Here is a 26,412-nt window from a genome sequence, read left to right as displayed (position 1 = left end):
ACTAGTGAAGCAGCTCAGACCTCACACAGCTCTGACAGGCAGCGTATGTGAAAGATACTACACAACACGTAGCAGGGAGATGTCAAGTATGCAAAGAAACACAGAAGTAACATGTTCTGTCACAACTAAGGCTGAAAAAAGAGGAAAAGTAAAAGCCCCTGACTCTAACCCTGAAAAATGCAAAGTACACACCCACTAGAGGTATTCTCAGTGAAGTATGGGGAAAGTTTACAAAAACACAGAGGTGTTGTGTGACACTGATTAGCCTCAGAGGATGATGAATGTAAGGTTTTGTGTTTTGTGTAACAGCCTCTCAAAATGTGACGCATGATCCTCTATTCATAGAAACACCTAAAATCAAACCTGCTGCATGCTGCAGGGAAGAGCTGCACAGGTGGAAAGGGAGTAGAGATTAATAGATTTGCATTGAGTGAGAATGAATGAACTGTGCTTGTCTGTGCCTGTGCACGAAGGATCTGACTCTAACTGGGTAAAAACTAGAAGACAAATCCTGTCCACCTGCCAAAGACATTAAAAAGCCTCGAAATGATCCACTTAAAGAAGCACAAAGACCCCCAGGGGCACAGGGAAGCATCCAAACTTCCAAATGGGACTTTCCCATCGATGTGTAATCCACAAAACAACGCCAAGAAGCAACGTGTGCTCACTTGCTCTGTTTGTAGTCGTGCATGTTGTCAATATTTTCATGTGATTTACATGAGCTGCTTTCATGAAAGCTTCACTCTCTCCCTTGCAGTGTGTGTGTGTGTGTGTGTGTGTGTGTGTGTGTGTGTGTGTGTGTGTGTGTGTGTGTGTGTGTGTGTGTGTGTGTGTGTGTGTGTGTGTGTGTGTTTGGGCACTGGGCGGTTAATGGCATAACTTCTACATAATGACACCCATCTGGTGCAGAGCTCTCGGGGGTCGGTCATGGAGCAGGAGCACTGAGGATGTGACTCCATCATCATGAGGTGGTAGGCAGTTAGGACTATTGATTACAATTACACAACTGCCCCCCCAGGCTGCTGCGTTCACCGTATACACTAACTAAACATTTCCAACCAGCATTGATTTGTTGTGTTACCATCAGCTGGTACACTCACAAGCTGCTGATGCTGCAGATCAAAATACTGTTTAAAAACTGTCATCTCTGGCCTGATTCTGCATAAATAAGACCAAAAGAATGTTAAGTCATTTCTTGGTGAAGCTAACCAAGGTTTTAAAATGTGGTCTTCAAAAGGCATTCAAAAGGCTATGGATTTATATGAGGAGGGTCATTTGAAGAATTAAGAGAAGAGTATGATATACCTCAGACACACTTCTTAAAATATTTACAGCTAAGAAGTTTTATTCAATAGACAACCCCCTCTGTTCATATTAGAAAATTTTGCAGTAAATTAACGTACTAGAGAGGGTCAGATATCCTGACTGGTTGAAAATCATAAAGACTTTATGGGGAATGATAAAAAGATATCTCTGAGGAGGACTGGAGGGAGGTGTGCTCAAAAGCTTAACTCCTAATAATAAATTCTTGTCTCAGACTTATACAATATAACGGGATTATGGGAACTGATATTACTCCGAATAGACTAAACAGGATCAATCCTAATATTCCTGATATTAACTACAGTTAAAAAAAAGGCACATTATTTCATTGTTTTGGGGGACTGTCCTGAGATTGGAAAGTTCTGGAATAAAGTCATAAATCGCATTTCTCATATGACCTTGAATCCAGTAACCAATTGTACTATGCTTTGAGTTCTTAATTTGTACCCAAAGGTCTGTGTGCTAAGCAGCAAAGAAAAGGAAATTACTGATTAATGTTAAGTGCGAGCTAGACGCTTGATTTTTCTTTGCTGGAAAGATGTGAAGAGTGGGGATAGACCCATTATTGGGGCCGATATTTGGCATTTTGAGGCATATCTGCATCAGCCTTTTTTAAATCTGATTGGTTACAAGCAGAGCCATGGCTTAGGAAACAGCCAATCAGCAGAGCAGTTATGACAGTTATAGCAGTAACATTGAAATTTTGGAAAACTTTATTTACTGTAGGAAACTTAAGCTATTTATTTTTCTATGTTTTCATTTGACTTTATAAAACATGATGCTGAGCCTGGGAGCTGTTTAATAAACATATGCTTGAAGGCATTTGAATGAAGTTAAGTGTTTGAGTTTGTATTGTTCAAAATTTTGACACCAATGTTTTCACTTTGAATGCAAATTAATATCGGCTTCAAATTTCAGTTATCGGCCTCTTGACTACAAATAATTGGTATCGGAAAAATCCATATCGGTCTATCTCAAGTGGAGAGCCCCGTGGTTGAGCACTGGCTGAAAGAACTGTCAGCATGCCTTGTCCTTGAAAAGTCAACGTACACAACTGAAAAGAAATCAGCCAAATTTAAACAGATTTGGAACCCTTTTATGGCATTTTTAAAGAACTGTAAAATTTAGAAGATTTGGTAATGTTGAGGTGTGTTGATTAAAAAAAATGAAACCAAAAGGTGAGCGTCCTGGTCGTGCATCAGCAGCTCCACAAACTCTGAGCTGATGACAGCCATCGTGGAGCTAATAGTGATCCCAACATGCCTCAAGTGTGTCGAAACAGAGGGATTACTCAGCTGAGAGCCCGGACTATTACAAACCTCTCCGCTCTCAGCTCCAACAATAAACAAAGAGGCTCAGGATGGAGTTTGGCTTCACCAAAATCCACAAACTGGAGAGCAGCACAGAGCAACAGACTCCAAACCAGAGAGGAGGACTCGCTGTGTGAACCATAGCCTGGATGAAGTGTTTCACTTCACTCACCGGGAAAGAAACATTTGTATTTGAAGCTGAAACAACAGTTAGAATGAGTGACAACAGCTACAATCCGCTCTTTATGTCCGTGGAACAGATCCCTCTGTTCCTGCTGTGGTATTTACATGTTTCATGGAGGAATTAATTATGAGCTGCGTGGACAGACAGCCTGTATTCATTCACATTCTTGTCCCACTGAGACGTCTCAGCGAGCACGTGAACTCGGCGACGGCATACATTCACTTCTGGAGGTGAGGCCTGGATGAGGCTGAAGTGAGGGACTCAAAATGAAAGGGTTGGAGGGACAACATGGTGAAGATTCAGAGTCACTGAAGCAGTTAATGTTAATGTTTGTGTTAAACATTCACTAGAAGGGAAGAAGATGGCCACAAAAGACAAGATACAAAATGAAAACAGACGCTAAATATTCACAAAGCGCTGCAAAAACAACCACAAAGACTGAGGATTATCATTTGAGGAAACAAAACAGTCAACCAGTGATGCAAAATGACAGCAAAATGATACCAAACGACCTCAAAAAGCGCTAAAACACCCATGAAGACTGAACATTGCAATAAAAGAAGACAAAATAACCATGTAGAGAAGCAAATCTGACACAAAAAGGTCAAAAACATCCTCAAAATACAACAAAACAACCACAAAATGATGTCAGTCTGAGTGTCTTCCTCATCGTTAGAAGAAACAGTATTTTCATCTAGTATACTAAGTAAATATGATAATTATTAGTGATGTACTGCTCAATCTTTAAATTTTGACATATTTTTACAAATAAAGCCACTCTTTAAAATTGTCCTCCTTCAGCCTCTTCATTCACAAGTTTCTAAGCCCATCACTGCCTCTTTCAACCCAACAGTTTGTCAACCAAAAAACTTCTTCAAGACACAAAAACACTGAGAGTCATCCTCAGAATTTCTCAAAGTCACTCCAGTCCTCAAAATCCGCGATTTCCCAACATGCATTCTTGTATCCGTTTCTGCCCTCCTCCCTCAGGCGTCTCTGGCCGAGCACCAGAGTGAAGATGAATAAATAATACGAAGGTGTGGTTGGATGTCTGGGATCCTGACTCAGGATTCCATTTCCCTGACAGAGAGCCTGGACGGTGTCCGTTTCGGTTTCCTAGCAACTTCTTCCAGGAAAGCTGGAACAATCAGACGGACGCAAAACAAAAGAGGCCGACTTCTTTTTTCCCTGCTGAGCCTGGAGGAAAGCTGATACAGAGGAGCCCGACACACAGATGTTCCTTAAAGTGGACGGTCCAATTCAGTATTATGTCACTGGACTCTGAGTGTGTGTGTGAGTGTGTGTGTCAAATGCATGAAACTGAAGCCACATGCTTTCCCCTATGAGCAGGTATTATGTCATCTCAGTGAAAAATGATGCCTTCAGTGACAGTGTACAAAACACCATCAGGCACTGATTCCTTGCAGGAAATAAGAAACTAAGAGAAAATGAAAGTGGACTCCTCCAGGCACAGGGAGGAATTTCAACAAAACTCAAACTTTAAAGCTAAAATTCACACCAAAGGGATTTGTTCAAGATGGTTTGTACCCCAAAATTCCACCGTATAGTGCTGTTAAATATCTTATTTCTCCTTATATCTTTCTGTCATACATCATTCAGTCACCAAATCACCCTTTCCACATTTACTCCTCACATGTCGAGGCCTCAGTCCAAAATATCACGTGTTGTTTTCACCCAGAAAGCCCACATGTGGTCCTACACAGCTGATCCAAACAGAGACACATAAGAGACAAAGTCCTGAGAGGTCACAGCAGATCTAGAAGGAAGTAACAGCTTAATTTAATAAATTAACCGTCCCTTGTCTCTGCCACAGACACACACCTCCATTCATTCACTTCAGTTATCAGGAAAACAACTCTAACCCTGCTGGAAATGTGCCTAAAACCCACACTCCACAGGTGTCTACACCGCCCTGGCAGAGATGGTATTAAGGAGGAAGAGTGGGCGTCAGAGGAGGAGAGGGGGTGAGGGGATTGTCTAGGTGTGTACTTACTATCAGCACGGACGTCCTCACCACCTCAGAGACGCTTTGCCTCAGCTCAGCCGCCGTGCCAGGTTTCCCCAGACCCCGCGTGAACCTCCTGGTCTCCGGGTGCGCAGGAGTGGACATCGTTGCGCACAACTTTGCATCAACCCCCGCTAAGAAAAGGTTTTAACAGCGTAGTTTAGAGGAAAAACATCACCGGTTTGTTACGATCCCCCCTTTAGTTCGCGCCAGGAGTCAAAGCCGGGGTCATGCTGAGGTACGGCTGTTGATTCACTCCCAAATATCGGTGTCATACTTTCCGCCTTGTGTCCTGCATTATTCCAAAACTCCACAGACTTCCATCCGAGTTGTTATTGTCATGGTAAAGTGTGCTCTTCAGCAGAGTTTGATTGGCCGTGCAGCTCCAGACCGGAGGTGTATAATCTGGTTGTCTCCTCGGCGCACTCCGCCCTCTTACCGGTTTAGAGCCAGCCCACTTCTGTGTGAGTGAGCGGCTGGGGCTGGACTTTGGACAGAGGGATTTGCTCAGTGGGAATGACTGGATAAATATTTTCCTTTCACCACAAAAATCACAACTCTGGTGAGCGTTGTTTCTGCAGCCATTGTTCCTGAAGACATAAACATAACATTTCAAACTAAACGTTTAAGGAAAGATTCACACACAAAAAAAATATAAAATAAAATAAAATCTTGTGTTCTTTTTAATTCAAAGACTTTGAAGCAAAAGAGGAAAGAAAAGATTTATTTTTTTAATAATTTCAATAACTTTAGGGTAAAAAAAAATAAAATAAAAATAAATAAATAAATAAATAAATAAATAATAATAATAATAATAATAATAATAATAATAATAATAATAATAATAATAATAATAATAGTAGTAGTAGTAATAATAATTAACAAAAATATATAAATGAATAAATAAATGAAACATTTTTTATATATCTTATATAATCATTATATGCTGTGAATGAGACTTGGAAATAAGTAAGTTAACACTCAAGCAGTATCAACAGCACATCCTTATCATAAATGTTAATGAACTAGCAGCTTAAAATACTGTTAGTGATTGTTTTTCCATGCTTGGTGGCACACGCCTTCTTGTTGTTATGAAGAGCTAAATACAGACACAGACAAATTTAAAGCACATAAATCAATGTCTGCAGGAGGAATCATTTCACAACCATGACCATCTCTGGAGATGTCTCCTGCTGCTACAGACGTTTAGTCTTAAAGATCCAAAACCCTTTTTGGTGAAAATGTTTCTGGTATGATAATGGAGATCTATTTGTTGAACTGTCAGTGGTGGAGTGGGTCATTTTTCGGTCAGAAGGTTGGTGGTAGAATCCAAGCTCCCACATGCAGTGCAAAACTGAAATCTAAGGAAGTGTTTATGTCTTACATGAGTAAAAGGTTATCTTATCAGAGTTAATATGAGCCACATTCACCTGAAAAGTCCAGAAAATGTCTTATTTCAAGATATTCAAAGACAAAATGACACATGGATTGCTTCCAACGACTTCCAATGGGGTACGAAAAATTTGCTTCTCAAGTTTCCCGAAATAAGAACAAAGTTTTAAGACAAGAAACTAAACAAGAACAGTTTTGGGTGACTTGGTGAATGTCATGATGAGTATAAAAGCACTTAAATGATATAAAAGACAACTTGAGTGTCTTATTACTACATTAACCATGTAACTACTGCATTTTAAGTTCCCTTGTCCAATTATGAGGAACACTGGAGAAAATGACAAGATATAATTTTGGGGCTCTCTGCCTCTAAACTCCACATCGTCAGATAGTTTTGAACATACGAATGAAGCAGTGAGATTGACAAGATGTAAAAAAATGAAACTCCACTGACTTCCATCTCAGTTGAGATTTTATCACATCGATATTTGTGTTGTATTTTAACTAATGTTCAAACTTGTTTGACCCAAAATGCAGTAGTCCCAACTAAATTTCTGGATAAAAATAATCTTGTCAGCAGCATCTATTTATTTATTTATTTTCATTATTATAATCTTTACTATTGTTTTTTTTTATAACCTAAACATAATTAGGCCCTGGCTTGGGAGGGTTTGTCATCACCTTGTATGGCGAAAGGTTTCCAGCTAAATAGAAAAAGGAGTTAAGTAAAGGCAGTAAAATATGCTGAAGGCTGGTCCTGCTCTCTGCCTGTGGCACAAATTCAGTGTCTTGATCTATGGCGCCATCTGTAGGCCACAGCTGTAATTACAATAGAGAATTGCCTTCCAGGAATAAGCACACAATTTATGAAAGCATTCGTTTTGCTTCTTGAGTTGAAAAAAAGATAGGAAAAAAAAAAGCGACACAAATCTAAGTTTGAATTAGATTTTTTATTGCTTTCACTTCCAAAGAGCTCTCTGTAATCTGGAAAAACGCTTTATATCTGAGCAGAGCTGAGGTTTTCCACTTCATTTGCTTCACTGCTATAAACCCCATGATCGATATGCATATTTCCGTTCACTCGGACCCATAAAAGATTCTGGTATCTGTGTGAGTTCAGTGAGGGTAGCGGCGCTTGGAACTGAAAGTTTCTCTTTTGTTTCACACATAATCCTTTAAAGCTCTCCATAACACTCAGCCACATAATCCAGAGATTATGAACACATTTTCTCTCTCAGCTGCAGGCGAACTTTAGTCCATAAAAAACCTGTCTGAGACATTTTCATACAACAGAGTATTTACTAGAAATAGCATTAAAGTGTGATGGCAGCTACCCCTGGCCACAGTGCGATCAATCCTACTTTATGTCCATATTACAACAAAATAATTTTATATATTTTAAACACTTTTTTTTTAACAAGAACACATTGTGCCGGGCCAGGTTAAACCGAACATTAATGTTAAAGGGTGGCCTGTTTTACATGATTTAAAATTTCATTGTCTACAGTACAGGAGACGCTCTTCGTCCCCGATGTAATAAAATAGCATCAAAAAGTCCAGGACATTAATACAAACCAGTTTGGCACTGAAGTTGCAGGGCATTTTCAAAGCAGCAGTTTTTTTCATTAAAATAAAAAGTGGAGGAAAACAAAATGACGACGCAGTGATGTTAAAGCATCTACGAGGGAATTCTGGGTATTAACATCAACATGATCCTGTAAAAACAACCAATGACAAAAATGTAGGAAGTGGTTCAGACCGTTAGAAAACAGTATAAAATGACATCCTTAAAAAAGAGGTTTCAGAGTTGAGAGTAAAAATGCCAAAAAATGCAGTCTCTGATGCAGTCTAAACCAGCGGACATGTCACCATTAAAGCATTAAAAAAAGCACCAAATGTGCATGGACACGTGTACAAATGTCCCAGATAGGCGTAGAAAAGAAAAGCAAAGAGTCCCGGAGGATAGGGGAGGCTGGTTGGAGCCACCCGAGGGAGACGGTCTGTGGAGACAAGATGAGCCGATCAGTGAGGGAGGGGCTCTTTGCTGTTTAGGAAGCGAGGACCACCTGAGGGGAGCGTGGCGCTGCGGATCACCTCCATCCACCTGAAGGGAAAGAAAGAGTTTATCCATCAGTCTGACCTCAATGAAGCGGAAAGACAGGAACACGTGGAAAAGTGGACGATGGCGCTCTTTACCTCTCAAACGTGTATTCACTCTCTGATCTGAAATAGTAGACGTGGGACTTGAAATGCAGTTTGAAGACGTAGTCTTTGTGGATGTTTTCAGACTCGGTGGGGATGGTGACGGAGTATCCCAGCAGAGGGAGGCTGGCCAGAGGATAATCATCCTAAGGACATCGAAAAAGGGACAAGTTGAGATTCATATGGGCTTTTAGAATATAAAAATAGAAGAGCATTCAAAGAGCACAGACCTCCACCAAGCATATTCTGATTGTCACCAACTCTTTAGTCCTACTTTAATGTTATACTCCCTTTCAGCAGACTGTCTGCTACAATTTGGTGTTAGTTGCAGGTTTGGACGATAATTTGTTACCTGACAGTGTTGAAAATTATGATGACCCAGTACATATTTCATATTCCAGTTCTTAGTATCCAGAATATTGCCAGGACCTGGATCGTACTTTTACATCTGTGAGAAATTATCGTGATCTTGTCTTGTTTTGTTTTGCAAAGCAATCCGACCATTTATCGTGGAGTTATACACAAATATGGTGAAAACAGCCCTATCTCACAATGATAAAGAATCCTTTAAAAAAACCCTGGATCCAGACGGTAATCCAGATCATCTCAAAAATTTAATCACTTCTTTCTTATACCATTTTGAACATTTCCTGAACATTTCATCAAGATCTGTTTGTTACTTTTTGAGTTATGTTATTCACAGACAAACAGACAAATTTCCCCAAAAACATAACCTCCTTGGCGGAAGTAATAAATAGCAAGGAACAATCAAAAACAATTTTAAATCATCCAACAATGGCTGGAAGTTGAGAAAGTATCAGACAAAATCAAGCTGTAATGCAGGTTTTTAAAACTCTGTCTCCACTTTTTCTCAGCCTAAATCTGGTTTTGCAATGATTTAATAGTTTGTACGGACATGAAAATACGTAGCCTTGCATCAGGATATAAAAACACAGCCAACCAACAGAAAAACATGCAATAAAAGCTGCATGGGAAAACCTGTTAACCTGTACGGTAGCACGCAGATCAGACATTCTGCACAGACATGTGATGCTTTTAACTCCAGAGGAGCGTAAACACGTTTCCTGGCACGGAGTAAGGAGAGGAATGAATGTGGGAGAGAGGACACGATGAGTTCAGAGCTGAGAAATGAACGTTCATCACCTGGTGAGATTTGTAGAAAAACAGGCTGAAGTTTGTGAAGACCACCCAGAGCTTCTGCCAGCCGTTACTGTTCTTAAACTTCCTCAGTAAGTTTCCAGACAGATGATTCTACAAAGAGAGAAGATAGAAGTTAATATGTTAAGACACATGAAAAACAATTCAAAATTGTGACAAAAATACAGAAGAGAAATTCCTATTATTAAAGGGCAAGTCTGTTAAAATGCTAGATTTTATTTTAAGTAGCCATGAAAACCAAAACCAACCGTCTTCTAATGGATTGAATGCTTCAAACAAATAATTTACAGCAGCTTTTGAACAGATCATTAAGAATCAATCACACAGATACAGTCCAATCAGGGTTAGTATCTGCTTTGTAAATGTGTTGATCCGCAGCTGAAACTAGTCCCTCACGCACAAACAATTTCAGGGCCTTGCCATAAAAAGAAAATACTTTTTAATTAAAAAAATAAATAAATAAATAAAAATTGTGACCTGATGGTTGAGATTTTAACCTTCAGATTAAGCAAAATATGTCCAGCATGAGAGAGAGATATGAACCAGAACATGTTGGTTTTGGCAATTTCATGACATTTGTTGAAAACAGCAAAACTAAAGACTTTGGTGGATTTACTCATCGTCTGTGCCTGTTTTCTACTTCCAAACAAGATGACTATCTTCTGTTCCGAGCTGAATAAGTTTCTTGTCTTTAACAGTTACAATACTAAAGCAAATCAACAACTGTTTGGGCTTTAAGGACACATTACATCTTCTCTTCCTATGCTGCAGTTCGAGTAAAGACCTCTCCTGTCTGCCTGGCTCCTTTACCTCTAGACTCCTGCAGGATTCACTAAAGGAGAGGCTCTGAACACGGTACCAGCAGATAACAGACAGAGGCACTGGTCCCTGGCCACTGGGGGGCCCCACTGGGGGGGCCTTATTCTCACTGACTGGACTAGGGTCCTCTACCACGGAGGAACGCACAGACACATGGGAAAAAATAGAGAGAGAAGAACAGACAGGGAGGGGAAGGACAGAAACACAGACTGAGTCGGTGAAACAGAAGCATGCAGTGACAGGAGGAGACGGGAAGGCCGGCGGTGTGTCCGGGCTGTGAAGAGGACGTGGTTACAGCTACAGAGACAGGAGCAGAACTAGATCAGGGCTGTCACAGGAGATGTTCAGCACATGTACGGACGGCTCTCTCTATTTTTAGACCATCAGAGATTGGAAGTGTCAGGGGAGGAGATAAAAGGACAGAACCACAAAGAAAAACCACAGTTTGAGGTTAGAGAAGACAACAACAAAGTAACAAAGGTTACTACAGGTCAAAAGAGGGAAGGAACAGTATCCTCAAACTCTAGTCTTTAAGACAAAATATCTTAACTCATATACTTAATTTCTTATCAATAATTAAAATGTAATAAACTGAAGAAGTGAAATGTAGAAAACAGATAACTTTAAGTAAAACACCTGGATTTTTAAAGGAGCCGTCATGCAGAAGTGTTAACCAATGAAAATCATGCTTTCTTTAAGTGTATGTGCACCATGATTTGTATTTATTTCAATAAACTATGTATTGTAATAGGAAAAACTTGACACAAGGAAAACAAAGCATAACTTGAGAAATGTATCACATATACACCAAATTTTCATAATGGCATCTTATAAAATGACTTAGTTGACTTATAACGTACAAATTCAGTTAAATCATAGTTATAAAATGAGTTTCTATGGTTGTCTGCAGCACAGGAGGATACTGTTCCCACTGACAGAAATCCTCACAGTGAATTAAGAAACACTCAGACACAGAGAAAGAAAACAGTGAGGCAGGGGAACAGAGGCAGGCTTCTGAGGTTTGAGTGCTGACGTTTGTCCGGTACCTCCACAGCTATGCTAAAGTCCACCATGGACACGCTGGTGTTCCTGTGCCAGCACACGTGCACCATGGTGTTACCACGGTGAGGGGCCGGCTTGTCCAGCGAAGAGTGCGGGGATGTTAAGTCGTCCTCGGACTCGGCGTCAACCGAGGAGTCCTCGGGGCATTCTGGGAAAGTCAGGAGGTGGTTACTGCTAGATAATGAGCAGGGTGATGAGGAGAGAGGGGTGCTAAAACACAGACAGCGTCAGCTCACAGAACAAACGCAGGCTCGCGAATCAGGGATTTCTTTCAGAAACAGCAACATTTAGAAGATTTTTTTTTCTTTTTGTTGTTTAACATGTCATAACTTACTGTTGCCGTCTGTCAGATTGCTGCTCAGAATATCAGACGAAGGCCCGTTACTGGTTTTTGTCATCTCTATCGCTGACTTTATATCCTCCATCCACTTCTCCATTTCCTTCAGTGAACTAGAAAGAAAAACAGGAACAGATGAAACATTCAGGCTGGTTCGGAAATAGTCCAGTTAATACGACTGTCATGACTTTGATCCATGTTCAAATTCGAGTACAGCCAAATTATTTCTCAATAGGGAACTAAAACACTGTCTGCTCATTCATGAAAAATAGATCAGCAACATGTGAAAGGACAAAGGCTGAGGGAGGTTTTTGTCTCTGTCTCCAGCCGCCATCACGCTCTCTTTCTGCATCTCTCTCTATCCGTCTCTCTGACCCGACCATGGTCTCAGGTTTCTGTCTGTTGAAGGAAGTTTGTCCTTCTCATTAAAACTTGAATGCTGCAGAGGTGGGTGGTACAAACTCATGGTGGGTTCAGGTGGCTTAATAGGTACAGATGGTCATTTTGACTTTTGCTGTACAAAGATTATGTTTTATACTCCTTGAAGTTTTAAAATTTGGATTTATAGTTGAATACCTTAAATTCCTAAAGAACCACACCTAAAGGTTGTTGCTAGGCGCCGCCCTGTTGTGGCAGCTCTCTCTTCTTTGTCCGTTTCTTGTAATTTTTTCATCTCTTTTTTGTCATCTTTGCATTTGGAGTGGATCTTTACTTTGTATGGCTCATTTGTTGGTCACGAACACCAAACTGATTTCATCTTCAGTGATATTTTTATTATTTTTCTCCTGTGTTTGTCTGGAGATCCTACATGTAACCATGGCTGCATTGTTTATATGTGAAATCAGCTGTGAGCAGCATGTAGCGCGTCAATGCTAACTGGTGCAAGGCCCGATGTTTCCCCACAAGGTGAGGAGAAGGAGGTGAGAATGACGTGCTGGTTCTCAGGTGTGAGCTAAGAAGTGACGACATTGACCTGTCCTTCCATCCATCATTATTGAGAACGTAGGATCTATCTCCAATAAGATGGACAAGCTAGCTGTGCTAACCTAGCAATAGAGGGAATACCAGAGGGCAAAGTAGCATCATGCTACTCACAGACATGGCTAACAGAGCTAACATCAGACACCAACGCCACATTGGAAGAGCTTCACCTGCTGTGAGCAGACAGGATCCAGGAGACAGAGACTGAACAGACTGCTGGAGAAGCTCAGTCCTGGACCCTGTGGAGGTGGAGGCTGGCTGAACTGGACAATGATGGACAAGCTGTCATCATCTTTTTTCTTATGGACCTTTTAGCGCTTTCTATACACTTTCTTACTTTGGTTTCCTTGATTGCTGCTGTGACTCCTCCCGACATTCTCCTTGGGGATAAATGAAGTATTTTCTATTTCTAAAATACTGACAGCACCCATTTCGAGGCAAATTAAAACTTGGTTTAAACTGAAAAAGGAATATCAAAAATGAAAAATGCAACATTCTTCAAACTTTACTTAAAACTCAGAACTGTGCCACTCTGAGCTTATTACTGCATTGATTGTTGATTTGTAGTAAATAATCTGACAAAAATTTATTCAAACATTCAGGACTCTTTATAAAACAATCCTGTTGCTCCTGCAGTCACTTGGGGTGAATCTAATGTCAAGGCATCGACGCACTGTTCTTACCTTGCTGCAACCACCACCGACTGCCGCTCTCCAACCAGTGTGAAGGCGTGCGGCACACCCCACTCATCCTCACTCTCTCTGATCTGAGAGAAGAACAGAGACACAGAAAAAACATTAGAGAGCAGCTGTATCTGGGACAGCGAGGACAGAAATAGACAGAAAGGGGGAGAGAAAGAAGGGAGGGGAAGATGAAAAGGAAGTGTGAGGGAAGGACATGTGTAGTACTGAAAGTTTTCCTGCATGTGTGCGTCAGATGTTGACGGAGCTGCACTACAGCTGTCTGCTGCGGCTCATTTGCGGTAATGACAAACTGGTGACAGCAGTTTGAAGCGCTTTGTGTGCTCGATGGAGGGACGCGGCACTTACTGTCATGCCGTGCAGAGGCAGCTGCCCGTGCACTTTGAACTGATTGGTCGCCGCCATCCCTCGACTCGTGTACAAAATGACGTCGTTGAACTATTGCCAGGAGACAGAGAAAGAGAGGCTGAGTAATACACAAGCTAAATGTCAGTGGGCCTGTCTTCGGTTTTAATGGCTAAATTAAATCGACTCTATCTAATTTATAATTCAAGGAAGCAAAAACAACTTCTAACAGTGGCTGTGACATTCTAACATCGTGGCAGCACACAGCTCCTTTATCAACACAAAACTTTACATTTTTTATCCCTTTTTTTTAACAACTATTTCATTTACTTGCACACAGCTAAATCATCAGACCAGTGACATATTTATAAAAAGTTACCAGGAAAAACATTCGTTGCTGCAGGCCTTTTCCAGACAGTTTGCTGAGGCAACCTAACCTGATGAACTCCTTAAAAAGAAAAAATCCTTGTTAGACGCATCCACAATCAAAAAACAATACAACGTGAAGTCAGATTGATCATTATAACTGTCATGTCCAGTTTTCACAGCTTTTAACCCACTCGTCCAGGCACAACAAGATTGTCAATGCCAATCAAATCCTTCTTCAGCTCCAGAAGCTTCTGGAAGTTCTCCATCTTGATTAAGCTTCCCTGGAGCTGCTCCACCACCTCCGACACATCTGCCAGAGCAGCTGCACACCAACCAGAGGGAGGAGAGAGATTATTACTTTCAGGCTCCACAGAGGACCCAAAACGTGCTTGTGCGAACCCGGGTACCTCTGCAGTCCCTGAAGTCCACGTGTGTAGCCGGGTAGTGTTTGCACAGGCGCTCCAGGATCTGTTTGTAGTGGATGAGGCGATGCAGAGGCCGCAGGATGAACACATTGAGAGGGACGTAGCAGACTTTCTGCAGCTCAAAGTCCCTGCAGAGACTCTCCAGCCGGCGGGACCCTCTGCACGCCTTCTCCAGCTCCAGCAGCACTTCAGACTGCTTGTGGAAGTTCACTGACAAGGGCTACAAACACATTTGTCACATATTAATGAGCAACATATGATTAAAAATGAGCGAGAACTTCTATTTAGATACTCCCTCACCTTTAAGCCTTGTAGGTTTTTCAGCATTACATCTCCAATGCGCTGGTAGTCTCCTTTAATGTGAGCATTGGAGCGTCCTTCCCTAAAAGAGATAAAACACCACCTTTTTAAAAGTTATGTAGCTGTTTAGAAAGGTAATTGACCAAGCTGCACTTAAAGCTGATTCATTATTCAAAGCGTAAAAAAAAAAGGTGCCATAAAGTTGCAGACAGCTCCTTTAAGAGTTAGAAACAGATTCACCAGCAGGTGTCTCCATCGAGCACAGCTTCCCTCAAACAGGGGGCAGGAGCAGAGAGCTGCCATCACTGGATTCATTCAGAATCTTTATTCATTTTGTTCAGTGTTTGAGCAGCCGCTCGAGGGAAACATATCTAGTCTCTAAAACTTCCTTAATCTATGACAAACAGCGTCTTAATCCCGGTTACAACAGCAAAGATTCATTTCTGCAGGAGATTTGAATATGCAAAGCTTCAAAGGAGACACGTGTAGTGCCGGATGATTTGCATTCAAGCTGAAATGTGCCTCTTATCAGCAGAGTTGGCAGTAATATCACTTTGAGCTTCTATGTGAAGAATGACTTTGTGCTTTAGTTGGAAGTAATGATGATGGCGGGCTCGTATAGGCTCTGGAATTAACATCGTACTGTAAACGTCTGCGGTTAATGGCCGTAAATAATGACGAGCTTCATGCTTCGCTGTGTGTGTGTGTGTGTGTGTGTGTGTGTGTGTGAGTCTGTGTGTGTTTTATGTAAGATAAAACCCAACATCATTAAGAAGATCAGACAGCACAAACCCACAGGCAAGAAAAGGCCGGGCAGCGCTGCATGGCTGTTGCCATGGAGACTACAGCTCCTTGGGTCATGTGGAGGGGCTGGGTCGCCCCCTTTGAGGCTAAATGCCAATAACGCTCATTATAAAGGAGGGAGGGATAGTGATAAAGTGGTTTGACAGAAAAGCGGGTCATCACCCCCGATCTTTTTTCCTTTCTCCTTTTTTCCTGCTAGGACTTTTTTGTTGAGAGTGGATGTGAAATAGAAGTCTCACCAGAGTGCGAGCCTCTGCTCCACCTCCCTGAGAAAACCTGTGTGGAACTTGTGCAGCGGCTCGAACGTGGAGAGGACGGTGTTCTTTAGGGAGTCTGGAGTGGCTTCATCTTGTCCCACAGCACTCTGGAAGGACTGAGGACACAGAAACACACAAAAAAGGAATAAAAAAATAGAGTAAAGAGGAACTTTAAACAGAAGGATTTAGTCTAAAGTGTTTTTGCGTTTGTGTTTGCCTCTGGGAAGTATGACCAACTTCTCCAGAGCAGCCCCTGATTAATAAGGAACAATTTCAGTAACGCCCTCCTTTTTTCCTTTTTGGGCATCATTTACAGCCTAATTAGCAATTTCAGAAGCAACCATGTGGCCACACCAAAAGCCTAATTTGCCTTCATGTACAGTAAATGAAATTCTATTATCTGTGGTTCATTACATCCTTCAGAGATCATCTGTGTATCTGTTTTAGTTAGTCTCACTTTCACTGAGAATAGCACTTCAACCAGAGTCTTCACTCTGACTTCCTTCAGTAATATGAACTACAAAAATAAACCAATTGTTATTTCATTGACATTCAACTCTCGAGTCAAACAGATTGGCTCGGTCTGTCCTCAGGAGGAAAATAAACTACTTTAAAAACGCTTGTTTGTTGAATGGAGGTCATTTTGTGAACTGTTATGCATTCCAAGTAGACAGGATGATGGCTTTTACGATGCAGCAAACAGATTTGCTGCTCAAGTAGGAATTTATGATTTACACTGCAAAAAAGGAGAGCTTTTTGAAGCCAAAATATCTCAACACAGGCGCTGCCATTGTGTAGGCAGAATCTGCGCAGTAGAGAATCTGTGTGGAGCCCGGTGACAAATAAAAGATTTTTTTTTCTTCTGTAAGTCTAATCTTATCTGATTCATCTTACTTTTCATTGATAAAAAACAACAAGTATGAAACAACATTAGCTATCATCGTGAAATGTAAAATAAAACCCTGTTTTTATCGTTTAGTACAGGGGTGGCCAACCAGTCAGAGACCAAGAGCCACAAAAATTACCATGGTACTACAAAGAGCCACATCACACTCGTGGTCTTACAAATGCACTTCCTCTCACACATGAACAAAATAGCATAAAATGAAAATCAACACATTTCCAATGTTCAAAGCGAGATTTATTGTTTGTAAGTATGTTTATTTTCTTGGAGCTGTGTCAAAGACAAATTTCTGATTTTACTGCAGAAGAGACAAAGTTCCATCTTTATCTATGTATCTGTGTATCTATGCATCTATGTATGTATGTATGTATGTATGTATGTATGTATGTATGTATGTATGTATGTATGTATGTATCTATCTATCTATCTATCTATCTATCTATCTATCTATCTATCTATCTATCTATCTATCTATCTATCTATCTATCTATCTATCTATCTATCTATCTATCTATATATATAGCTATGAGCACATGAGTAATGAGAGGAGCACATGTAGAGAAGAGAAACTGAAACTTCAGTGTCAATCTCAATCTCAGCACCAAAGTATTGATCAATACTGATCCCAACGTTGGCATCAATATATCAATATTTTATATTACTGCTCATACAAGTGGATCAAAAAGCAACACACCGAAAGACAAGGAGTCACAGGTTGGCCACCCTGGTTTAGTAACTAATGAAAAACTTTCCAGAAAAAAAGAAGATGGTGCATTTGTTTTTTAAAGTTTGACCACAGCTCCATTAGAATGAATGAAAGAGAGTTTTTGACCAGTCATCAGGGAGAGCAGTTTTTGTGGCAACCTCACTTTTAACAGAGTGAGATGATGTCTAATTTTTTTTAATAGTCTTTGGTCAAAACTACTAACACTACCTACTTCAGACACTAAAGAGACACTAAAATTAGACCTCTGCCTACAGTAGACAGAGTTTACACTCCTTAAGTTAGAGTTAAGTCAGAGACTCAATCAGTTTCATGAAAACCTTTCTGTAAAGGAACACAAAAAAACACATTTTTATTTGTGGGATCTTTGGCCTATGATTCTTAGGGGATTTGAGCGATCTCAGAAAATGTAAGGAAATGATAAAAAACAAAGAAATCATTAAATCAAACAAGTCTAATACCTCTAATCTCATGAATTCAGACACAGAATTGTAAACTTGAATATCTCAGACAAAAGGGCTAGAACCTTTGGCAGCTGAAGACACTCTGGGATCTTTATATCATGGGTTTTTCCAGAGTGAAATAAAAGATAAAGTAACTGCAGAGCTATGGTTTCTCTTTGTGTCATCAGGTGACTCAAGTCCTGATTTTCTGGTCTTGAGCTTGCACAGGCATGCAGCTCAGACACACAGAGCGCTGATCAATGTCGTGTTAATGCAGATGTTTCCCAGGATAATACTTACAGCCCTTCATCTGAGGGTCTACCGTTGTGCTTCAGTCTTGTGACGTCTCTTAAATCCTTTAATTGCTGGAGGATGAATGGAGGAATCAATAGCCAATCATTCTTAACACTTTCTTCCATTAGCTTGGATTGAAGTTGCATGTTGCAGACAGAGGACAGCTTTTTCTTTTATTTTCGCTGACGTGATGGGAAAGAGGAGTCGAGTTTTTAGGAAGTGCTTGAGAAGAAGAGGCAGCTGTTGTTCAGATGACTTCACCCCGAGCTGCAGCAGCCACGACCAGCTAATGGGAAAAGTGGGGGTAAGGAGTCGGCAGCCCAAATGCAGATGGAAAAAAAGAACGAGGACACGAGCCAACCCAAATATTTATGAGATGCATGAAAGGCCTCTCTGACAAAAAAAGCTACAGCCTCTTAAAAACATCATGAAGGAAGGGTGATGCATCTTCTCCACATCCTCAAGCTGAATCGAACAACTGCAGGCTTCGGAAGAACATCCTCCGTCTGCAACATATTTAATATCCTGTGTTCTGCTACATTTCCTTTCTGATATTGTCGGATGAAATGGTCCATATGCTTGTACCCAGACAGTAAAATCCGAAAGGCACAGAATGAAATAGTGAGTCGGATGCATGCGGCTGGATCTATCTGTTTAAACACAAACACAGTTTAGTATTCAAAGCCGTGAGTGAGTCGGATAAATGATTTTCAGAACGCGGGTGCGGGAAATGAATAAAAAATGAAAATCCCATCTGCCAGAATATCCCTGTGTCACCGCCTGACTCTGTGTTTTGGCGGGCGCTCTGCCATGAAGCAGCTAACCGGAATAATCAATGTTTTTTCCCCAGAGGACAGCGCCGAGGAAAACAAACAGAGGAGCAGAGTGTTGGCGAGCCGACTCGGATGTTCTTCTTACCACAGTCAGCACCTCCAGGTCCTTCACATATGTCCTCTCGGTGGTCAGGAGCTCCTTGGCGATGAAGTAGGCGCGATCGGTTGGGAACCTCTGCGAAGGAAAGAGGAGATGGTGAGAGAGAAATCGCTTGAGTCTCACTATGAAGACGCCCAACCTGTGAACCAGTTTGCATCCGGTTCACATCCATCAACCATGAATCTGAATCTTTGTGCTCTCTGCAGAAATGTAAAGCAATACTAAAAACATATTCCACATTGTGTGGTGATGCTAAAGTTTTTGCCACATGGTCAACAGGCAGAGGTAAAATGATATACTTTAAAAATGTACCAGACCCCTTTCGATGGGTTGATTTGACTTAACAGGTGCAATCAGGTTCTCTTGACACAGCTTTTCCTTTTTGGAAGAAACGACTGTTGGTTTGAGGGTCTCGACCAATCAGAATCATGTATTCAAAAGCGTTGATTGATTGCTGTTTAACCTAGCTTTAATGTAGCATATCTAATTTTTTTATTGAATTGAATTATTATAAATGTCCCTTTCAACACCATAGGTTAAGAACATTTTTATTCTATTTTAAATAAAACTTTTATTTAATTCATTTTTATTTTTTAAAATTTATTTATTATTTTTTAAATTAATTTCACTCATTTGTTTTATTCAATATTCAAAAAAAATATTTTAACTCAATTTTATTTGATTGATTTTATCAATTTTTAGTTTTAATTTCAATTTTTTATTTTTACAGTTTCTCCTTGACAAAACTTTTTCTTTTCGGAATGAGCGACTGTTGGTTTGAGGTCTCGACCAATTGGAATCAAATATTTAAAAGTGCCATTTGATGCTGTTTAATCTAGCTTTTAATGTAGCATATCTTATTTTTCCAGCCCTGAATTGCATCATTACCTATATCACTTTTAACACTATAGGTTTTTAACATTTTTATTCTATTTTTAATAACTGTTATTCATTTATTTATTCATTTATTTATTCATTTATCATTATTTTTTAAATTAATTTCATTTATTTGTTTTATTCACTTTTAAGAAAAAATATTTTGACTCATTTAAATGAATATTTATTGATGATTTGATCAAAAATGTTGATTTTGAAAGTAGAGTTTGAATAAGAAAGCAGCGTAATGAGTTATGATAATTAAGTCATTTTAATCATTTAAACAATTAATTCCTGGTAGTTTTACTTGAACTTTACTGATTCTAACTTGTGATCAGTGCTTTATCATACTGTGTTTTCTTCCCAGTCTTTACTCACACTCTGTTGTAACGCCTTTGTAGAGCAAATCAGGACACAAAATCTAGGTCTAAATCTATTTTGGGTCATAGCTTTGAAGAATAAGTTACAGACACAACAACAACAACAACAGATAGGAAAAAGCAACTACATTAAGTTTTTCTTGTTCCCATCTGAATCACTGACCTTCCTCCGAACCTCGTCTTCATCATCTGTGCGAACACTCCCGGCGTCGTTCAGCAGCGGGCTGGTGAGAGGAGAAGGTAGCCGCCCATCGGGACTGTGGCCGCACAGCTCCAGAGACTTCTGGCCGTTGACCATCCCGTGAGAGTGACCGGAGGAGGCGGACAGACGAGGGCTGTTTGCAACGACTCCTGTACGTTGCGATCAGGAAAACCAGGAATGGAGAGAAGGAAAGTGAGTGTTTGGAAACAGACATGAAAAAAAAACAGGTATGCTTTGACTGAGTGGTATTTGGCACATTATGAAGAGGAGCTTCTAATCAAAGGCTCTAACTGCTTTTTAAATGCTTTGATGTTTTCATAAAGTCACAATCTTTGAATTTTTCACTGCTGCTGGGACACAAATCAGACATTTAGTGAAGTGAACTTAATCATTTTTTACTAATTACTGGCATTTCTGGAGCTTTGCTTTGATCAATTAATAAAAAAAAATAATTGCCAGATTCATAAATGATGAAATTGTCACTTACTAAATGTCAAACTCCAAAGACGGTGACATTTCATATTGATTCAACTCTCCAGGATTCTGCTCACAGTCTAACATGGCGAGTATCAGCAGCTGAGAGACTTTCATACACTAAAAACTACATAAGGTGAGTTATATTCTCTATATATAACACAGTATTGATTCAAAGATCAGAGTCGTCCTTAGCTGCCTTCAGAAAGTGAAACATCAGCCATGACTCACTCTACAGTCCAGACGGCTCTTGCAGTCTTTGAGCCACGTCAATCAATACCTTCAGCTGAGACGTCCGCTGCAGGATGATCAAGAGGAAGAAGCTCTAAACTCAACATCTCCACTCAGCTTACTTACTATGTATAAGCTGCAACATTCCCACCTCTCTGTGCTGTCCTCAGGTGCAATGACACAAACTCAGCAGTGGTTACATGCACAGAAAACGAGAGGGATCTAATCTAAACTTCAAGGGAAGACCAGGAAAATATCACCAAGACTGCTACAAATGAAGAAACACAAACACAGTCACCAACCAGCACTAAAAAACTACAGGGAGGTGGATGAGGAGAAGTCTAGTCTCAAAACAGCACGGACTACTGGGGCCTAACAAAAAATAAAATCAGAAAATCTCACTTCAAGGACAAGATCTTTATTGACTCTAATATATCACATATGTACAAGACTAGATGAAAGAAAGCAGCATAAGAAGTTCAGCCATGTGAGTCAGAGACTGAAAAAAGTGTGATCATGCAGTCTTTCCTAAAATAAATTTATAAAAGATCTATGACTGTAATTAAATGTTGTGGGTAAACAACAGTTTGACCACTCTGTCATGAATTTGTTCTTTCTGTCGTCTGGTAATGAGGAAATATTTGCATATTTCAGTCCATGAATACAAATCAGATTTACACCAATTCACTGTCAAAAACCGTTTACCAATAAATTCAGTCTCCAATAAAACAACATAATTTCCTTATTTTCAGCATCATGTTTTTCTCACTACCTGTATGCAGAGCTCAGCATGCACTGGAAGCATAAGAGATGGAAACACACATTCTCACACATGTTAAATGACCAGAAGTGAAAGGACAAAATGCATCTGCCCAGTTTGTGGGAAAGTCTCTTCCAGGGTTCCCTCACTCTGCAGTGATCCAGAAGTTCCCATAATGAAGTCACGTCTGTTTGATTTCAATCTGTGTCATGCTGCTGCTTTTTTTCCCATGTTTTTGTCGCTGGTTAATTCTAAATATTAAATTACTGTGAGGAGTTTTTCACATCTTAAAACACAGCCAAAAATAATCTTCAGGTCAAATTTTGTTGAATAAAAGCAAAAATCAGCAAAACTTATCACTGTACTTTAATGTGAAGCGAGATGGTGGTAATGCTAAATAGAAGCCTAACAAGAGCATATACATTATCTCAGTGGTTTTCAAAGAGGGGGCCCTCAGAAAATTAGAAGAAAGGGAAAAAATAGAATTTATTTATTTATTTATTTTTCAAACTAATAATTACATTAATTTATTTTTGTTTGTTATTTTTCTTTTTTGGCGGGGTAACCATTTGTCCTGACTATACAAAACGTAAAGTGCTGGGTTCGCATATTTCCAAAAGTACCAAACCCCAGCTTGTGTGACAGCTGCGGCTTCAGCATGATGATGTCATGATCTGTGTCAACCTAGCGGTTCGTTCCTGTTATTAAGCTATCCAAAAAACTGGACCAAACTTTGAGGCTCTGCCCCTGTCTAACTACTGACTACATGTCAGAAAGGTGTATCCCACCTTGGCTGACAGAGCCCTGAAATGCTTTCTCCTTCGTGCTGGTTGTGTGAGTCCGGCTTTTGTTTGTTAATAATTTCCTATTCTAAACACAAAAATGTGAAAATATATTCTAAAAGTTGAAATTTCTTTACATATTCTGAAGCATTGTCTGTTGGTTCCTGAAGAGGGTCCCCAGCCAGAAGCAAACGTTTGGGGGGCCTTGGCAGAGTGAAGTCTGGGAAACCCTGCATCAGCTAATGATAGCCGCGTTTCCATCAAGCAGTCTGGTTTGGTTCAGTATGGTTTGGTATGGCTAGGTACAGTTAAGCCTGATCCCATTAGTATTTCCACAGCAAACTGTGCCCCCTTGTGGTAGGCGGCATGTAAGCCGGATGTCGAAAGCCGCAGCTGTTAAACAATAGCGTTACGCCGCAGCAGCACAAAAAATTTTACACCACTAATAAATCCAACGAAGAAGAAAAACGCGACACAGTAAACAAAGAGCACATCCAGCATTTCGTCCTCCCTGTGATTGGCATGTAGCTCTTTGATACAAAGTGCAATCAAGCTTTGTTTCAGAGAAGACTGTGCCGCCAGGAGAAAAGGAGCTGCTGTTGCGCAGTAAGTGACGATTCTTTTGACCAATCAACGGTCTGCAGTGTTGTAGCTCCACCTTTCGAGAGCGGATTGGTTCAGTCTGGCACCCATACGAAAGGGTCCCAAAAAGTGGAACGGCTCGTCTCAGTTATTTGGGGTTCTGTCCCTGGATAGGTCAGTGGAAACGCGACAAAATGCGCGCTGTACCGAGACGAACTGAACTGGTCTGTTTGGTGGAAACGCGGCTAATGAAAACACCTTGTTTGCTTTTATTCACCAAAATTTGAATTAAATATCGGACCAAAATTTCTGTTTGGCATAACCAACAGCAACTTTTTCATCATCTTGCTTATTCTACAGCTACCAACAAAAAAAACAAATAAGGTGTCAATCAGTTTTTACGGTTGGGAATACTTTGTGTTGTCATAAAATGCTTCCAATTCACAGGTTCAATCGCTCAACATTTTCATCTATGGTTAAGTCTTCACTTAGCATTTCTCTCAGACAAATCTTGACAGGTGCAGGAATTAATAGCAGCATAAAAGATCCTCTTTCCTTCTATCTTCTAAAACCTCAGTAAAACAACTTATTTCAGAAAGAGATCCAAACATAAAAATCCAGGATAAAGTCACTACAAACATGTTGCTTGATGTCAGTGTTAAAAAAGAGTCAGAGAGCGCCGTATAGCAAAAGTTGACAGTGATGGATGAGCTGAGGGACTGTGAGCTTTGAGGTGTTGCCCTTAAACTGCCTTTCACACAAACACATAATACTCACACATCCCCTGTTGCTACAACCTGCCTCTGTTTCCCAACATGTTCTCAAACTCCCGTCATCTTTAGCCTGATTTCCTTTCTGCTCTGAATACATGAAGCTGGATCACTGCAGAGGAGGAAACCCTGATGGCAGTCATCATTAAACCACACAGGCAGAACAGGTTTACATGCAGGGAGAAAAAAGAACAGAATAGAAAGAAAAAAAGAAAAGACAGTTTCAAGTTTAACAGACAGGTTAACATTGGACAAAGAATTAAACAGAGAGAACAGAAATGTGATCAATCTTCCAAACAAAAAAAATACAAACAAGAATAGCCGTGCAAAAGAAAAACAGAAAAAGTGCAGTGCCATTTGTTAGGATGATCAAAAACAACTTCATATGCTGGAGGAGTTTGTGGAAACCAGAGATACTCTAGCAGGAGTCGAGAGCAGATGGAGGGCGTCAATAGTGAGCACGTGAGCCATCAACTGTCAAAGAGGTGGATAAAACACCACGACAGACTCCTCACCTCAGCCACACCGAGAAACTGCTGCTCCTTCAAATACAATCAGACTATTTTTACAAAACAGTTCAAAGTTACTCTCACTCCGTCTACATTTGCATATAAACCCAGACAGGTTAATGGAAGCCCCTGTGTCACGCAGCAGAGAGGGAACGTACTGTAAACAATATTGATGGACCAATTTCATGATCAAATGTGTGTTTGCAGAGCAGTAATTAGTTTCCACACGGACGCCAAATGCTCCAGACACTGTTACTACTCTCACAGCGATCACACACCAGACTCAGCATCAAGGGTGTCGATAAATCAAACAAGACGAGAGGATTATTACAAATAAATACCCACTGAGTCAACAGTCACTGAGACGGTTTTACATTCGGTTTGTAAAGCAGGGAACCTTGAAATGAATCCAGTAGAAGACAGAAATTTCTACCATTAAAGGACGTTTGTTTCCTTCATAAGGCATCAGGAACTCAACCAATAATTCAGCATCAGTTTCTTCTATGAACATCCGATGGATTGAAAAAAAAAAAGTGAGAAAAGTGCAACAGCAACAATCTTTTTTGTTTTCCCACCCCAACATTAAAAGGAGCCACCAATTCTTTGAGTTTACTTCTGACATGGCACTTGTGTATTTCTACAGAGCTCTTTCAAACTCTAAAGGAGGCTGCAATAAACCTCCTCCTGCAGCGCAACAAACAAGAAAACTCTCCTTTGTGCACCCTTGGATGAGTAACGCTGCGTTCAGAATTCGCTGCTACTAGCTGAGGAGGAATAGTGTGAACATGTAGTGTTGAGCTTTGAGTCGCCCTCGAACAGATTTAATCTGTCACCCATGTAGCACAGCTTTTCTTTTCTCCATCTGGACCCAAACTAAACCCTTTAAACTCTCATGTGGAGAGGGTTTCTGTGCTTTAACAGCTGAAAATCTGTGCACCCTCCTCGTCACTGAAGGCCTGGCACGCGTCCTCATCTGCCTCCTCGTCTAGCTGCAGGCTGCCAAAGGAGAACTTGTTCCTCGGTATTGGAGAGGAGGAGTTAGCCTCTGTTTGATTACCAATCATTGCTGAGCTGCTGCAGTTCCCTTTGTTTGACTCCACCTCAGACTCACTGGACTCTGAACCACTTGTAGTGGAGCAGTCGTTCATCTGAACCCCTCCCATGTGTGGAGAACCAGGCGGCCCCAAACGCTTCTGTCCCAGACTGGATCTCGGCCTTCCCGGTGCTGAGAGGCCGTTTGCTACCATGCGGCGCTCTAAAGCAGCCATACGTTCAGCTCGAGACAGGACGGGGCGGGACTCCTGCCCTAAGGATGTTCCCTGGTTGGTGTTTGTGTCCACACGGTATCGAACTTTGTGGGATTTATGTAAGCGAGGGGAGCGGGGGGAGCGGCTTGGGAGCGGGGAGTACCTGCCCTCGTCATGTGGAGGGGGAGCAGAGCTGAAGCCGTTCTGCTCTGCGTAACGGACGCTGTTTGACTGATGAACCGGGTCCAAAACAGGACTCGTGACCACACTCCTTGAACTCACATG

General features: G+C 40.7%; 2 protein-coding genes across 5 annotated transcripts in view; both read right to left on the bottom strand.

The window, feature by feature from the left end:
* Positions 1 to 5,309, bottom strand: part of LOC141808922 (dedicator of cytokinesis protein 9) — an 85,793-nt gene extending 80,484 nt beyond the window's left edge. For 2 of the 3 annotated variants that reach the window (XM_074695727.1, XM_074695729.1), the window contains exon 1: positions 4,832 to 5,308. In XM_074695727.1, the coding sequence (XP_074551828.1) occupies positions 4,832 to 4,948 (117 nt within the window). In that variant the 5' untranslated portion in view covers positions 4,949 to 5,308. Of the gene's footprint in view, positions 1 to 4,831 lie in introns of all 3 variants that reach the window. The other variant, XM_074695728.1, reaches the window with a different exon arrangement.
* Positions 5,310 to 7,175: 1,866 nt separating this feature from the next.
* Positions 7,176 to 26,412, bottom strand: part of LOC141808214 (FERM, ARHGEF and pleckstrin domain-containing protein 1) — a 64,443-nt gene continuing 45,206 nt past the window's right edge. Inside the window, exons 14-27 of one of the 2 annotated variants that reach the window (XM_074694657.1) lie at positions 20,734 to 20,921; positions 19,300 to 19,389; positions 15,999 to 16,132; positions 14,956 to 15,037; positions 14,638 to 14,875; positions 14,422 to 14,552; positions 14,241 to 14,309; positions 13,865 to 13,954; positions 13,499 to 13,581; positions 11,832 to 11,947; positions 11,482 to 11,645; positions 9,602 to 9,709; positions 8,432 to 8,583; positions 7,176 to 8,339 (exon numbers count right to left, since the gene is read on the bottom strand). In XM_074694657.1, coding sequence (XP_074550758.1) covers positions 8,258 to 8,339; positions 8,432 to 8,583; positions 9,602 to 9,709; positions 11,482 to 11,645; positions 11,832 to 11,947; positions 13,499 to 13,581; positions 13,865 to 13,954; positions 14,241 to 14,309; positions 14,422 to 14,552; positions 14,638 to 14,875; positions 14,956 to 15,037; positions 15,999 to 16,132; positions 19,300 to 19,389; positions 20,734 to 20,921 — 1,727 coding nt within the window. In that variant the 3' untranslated portion in view covers positions 7,176 to 8,257. Of the gene's footprint in view, positions 8,340 to 8,431; positions 8,584 to 9,601; positions 9,710 to 10,426; positions 10,564 to 11,481; positions 11,646 to 11,831; positions 11,948 to 13,498; positions 13,582 to 13,864; positions 13,955 to 14,240; positions 14,310 to 14,421; positions 14,553 to 14,637; positions 14,876 to 14,955; positions 15,038 to 15,998; positions 16,133 to 19,299; positions 19,390 to 20,733; positions 20,922 to 26,412 lie in introns of both variants that reach the window. The other variant, XM_074694658.1, reaches the window with a different exon arrangement.

The sequence above is a fragment of the Halichoeres trimaculatus genome, unplaced genomic scaffold (genome assembly GCF_033239565.1).
Source record: "Halichoeres trimaculatus isolate MK-OKI-2021-1 unplaced genomic scaffold, fHalTri1.1 fHalTri1_scaffold_19, whole genome shotgun sequence".
In the NCBI taxonomy this organism is placed as follows: Eukaryota; Metazoa; Chordata; class Actinopteri; order Labriformes; family Labridae; genus Halichoeres; species Halichoeres trimaculatus.
This window is presented reverse-complemented; position numbering and strand designations above follow the sequence as displayed.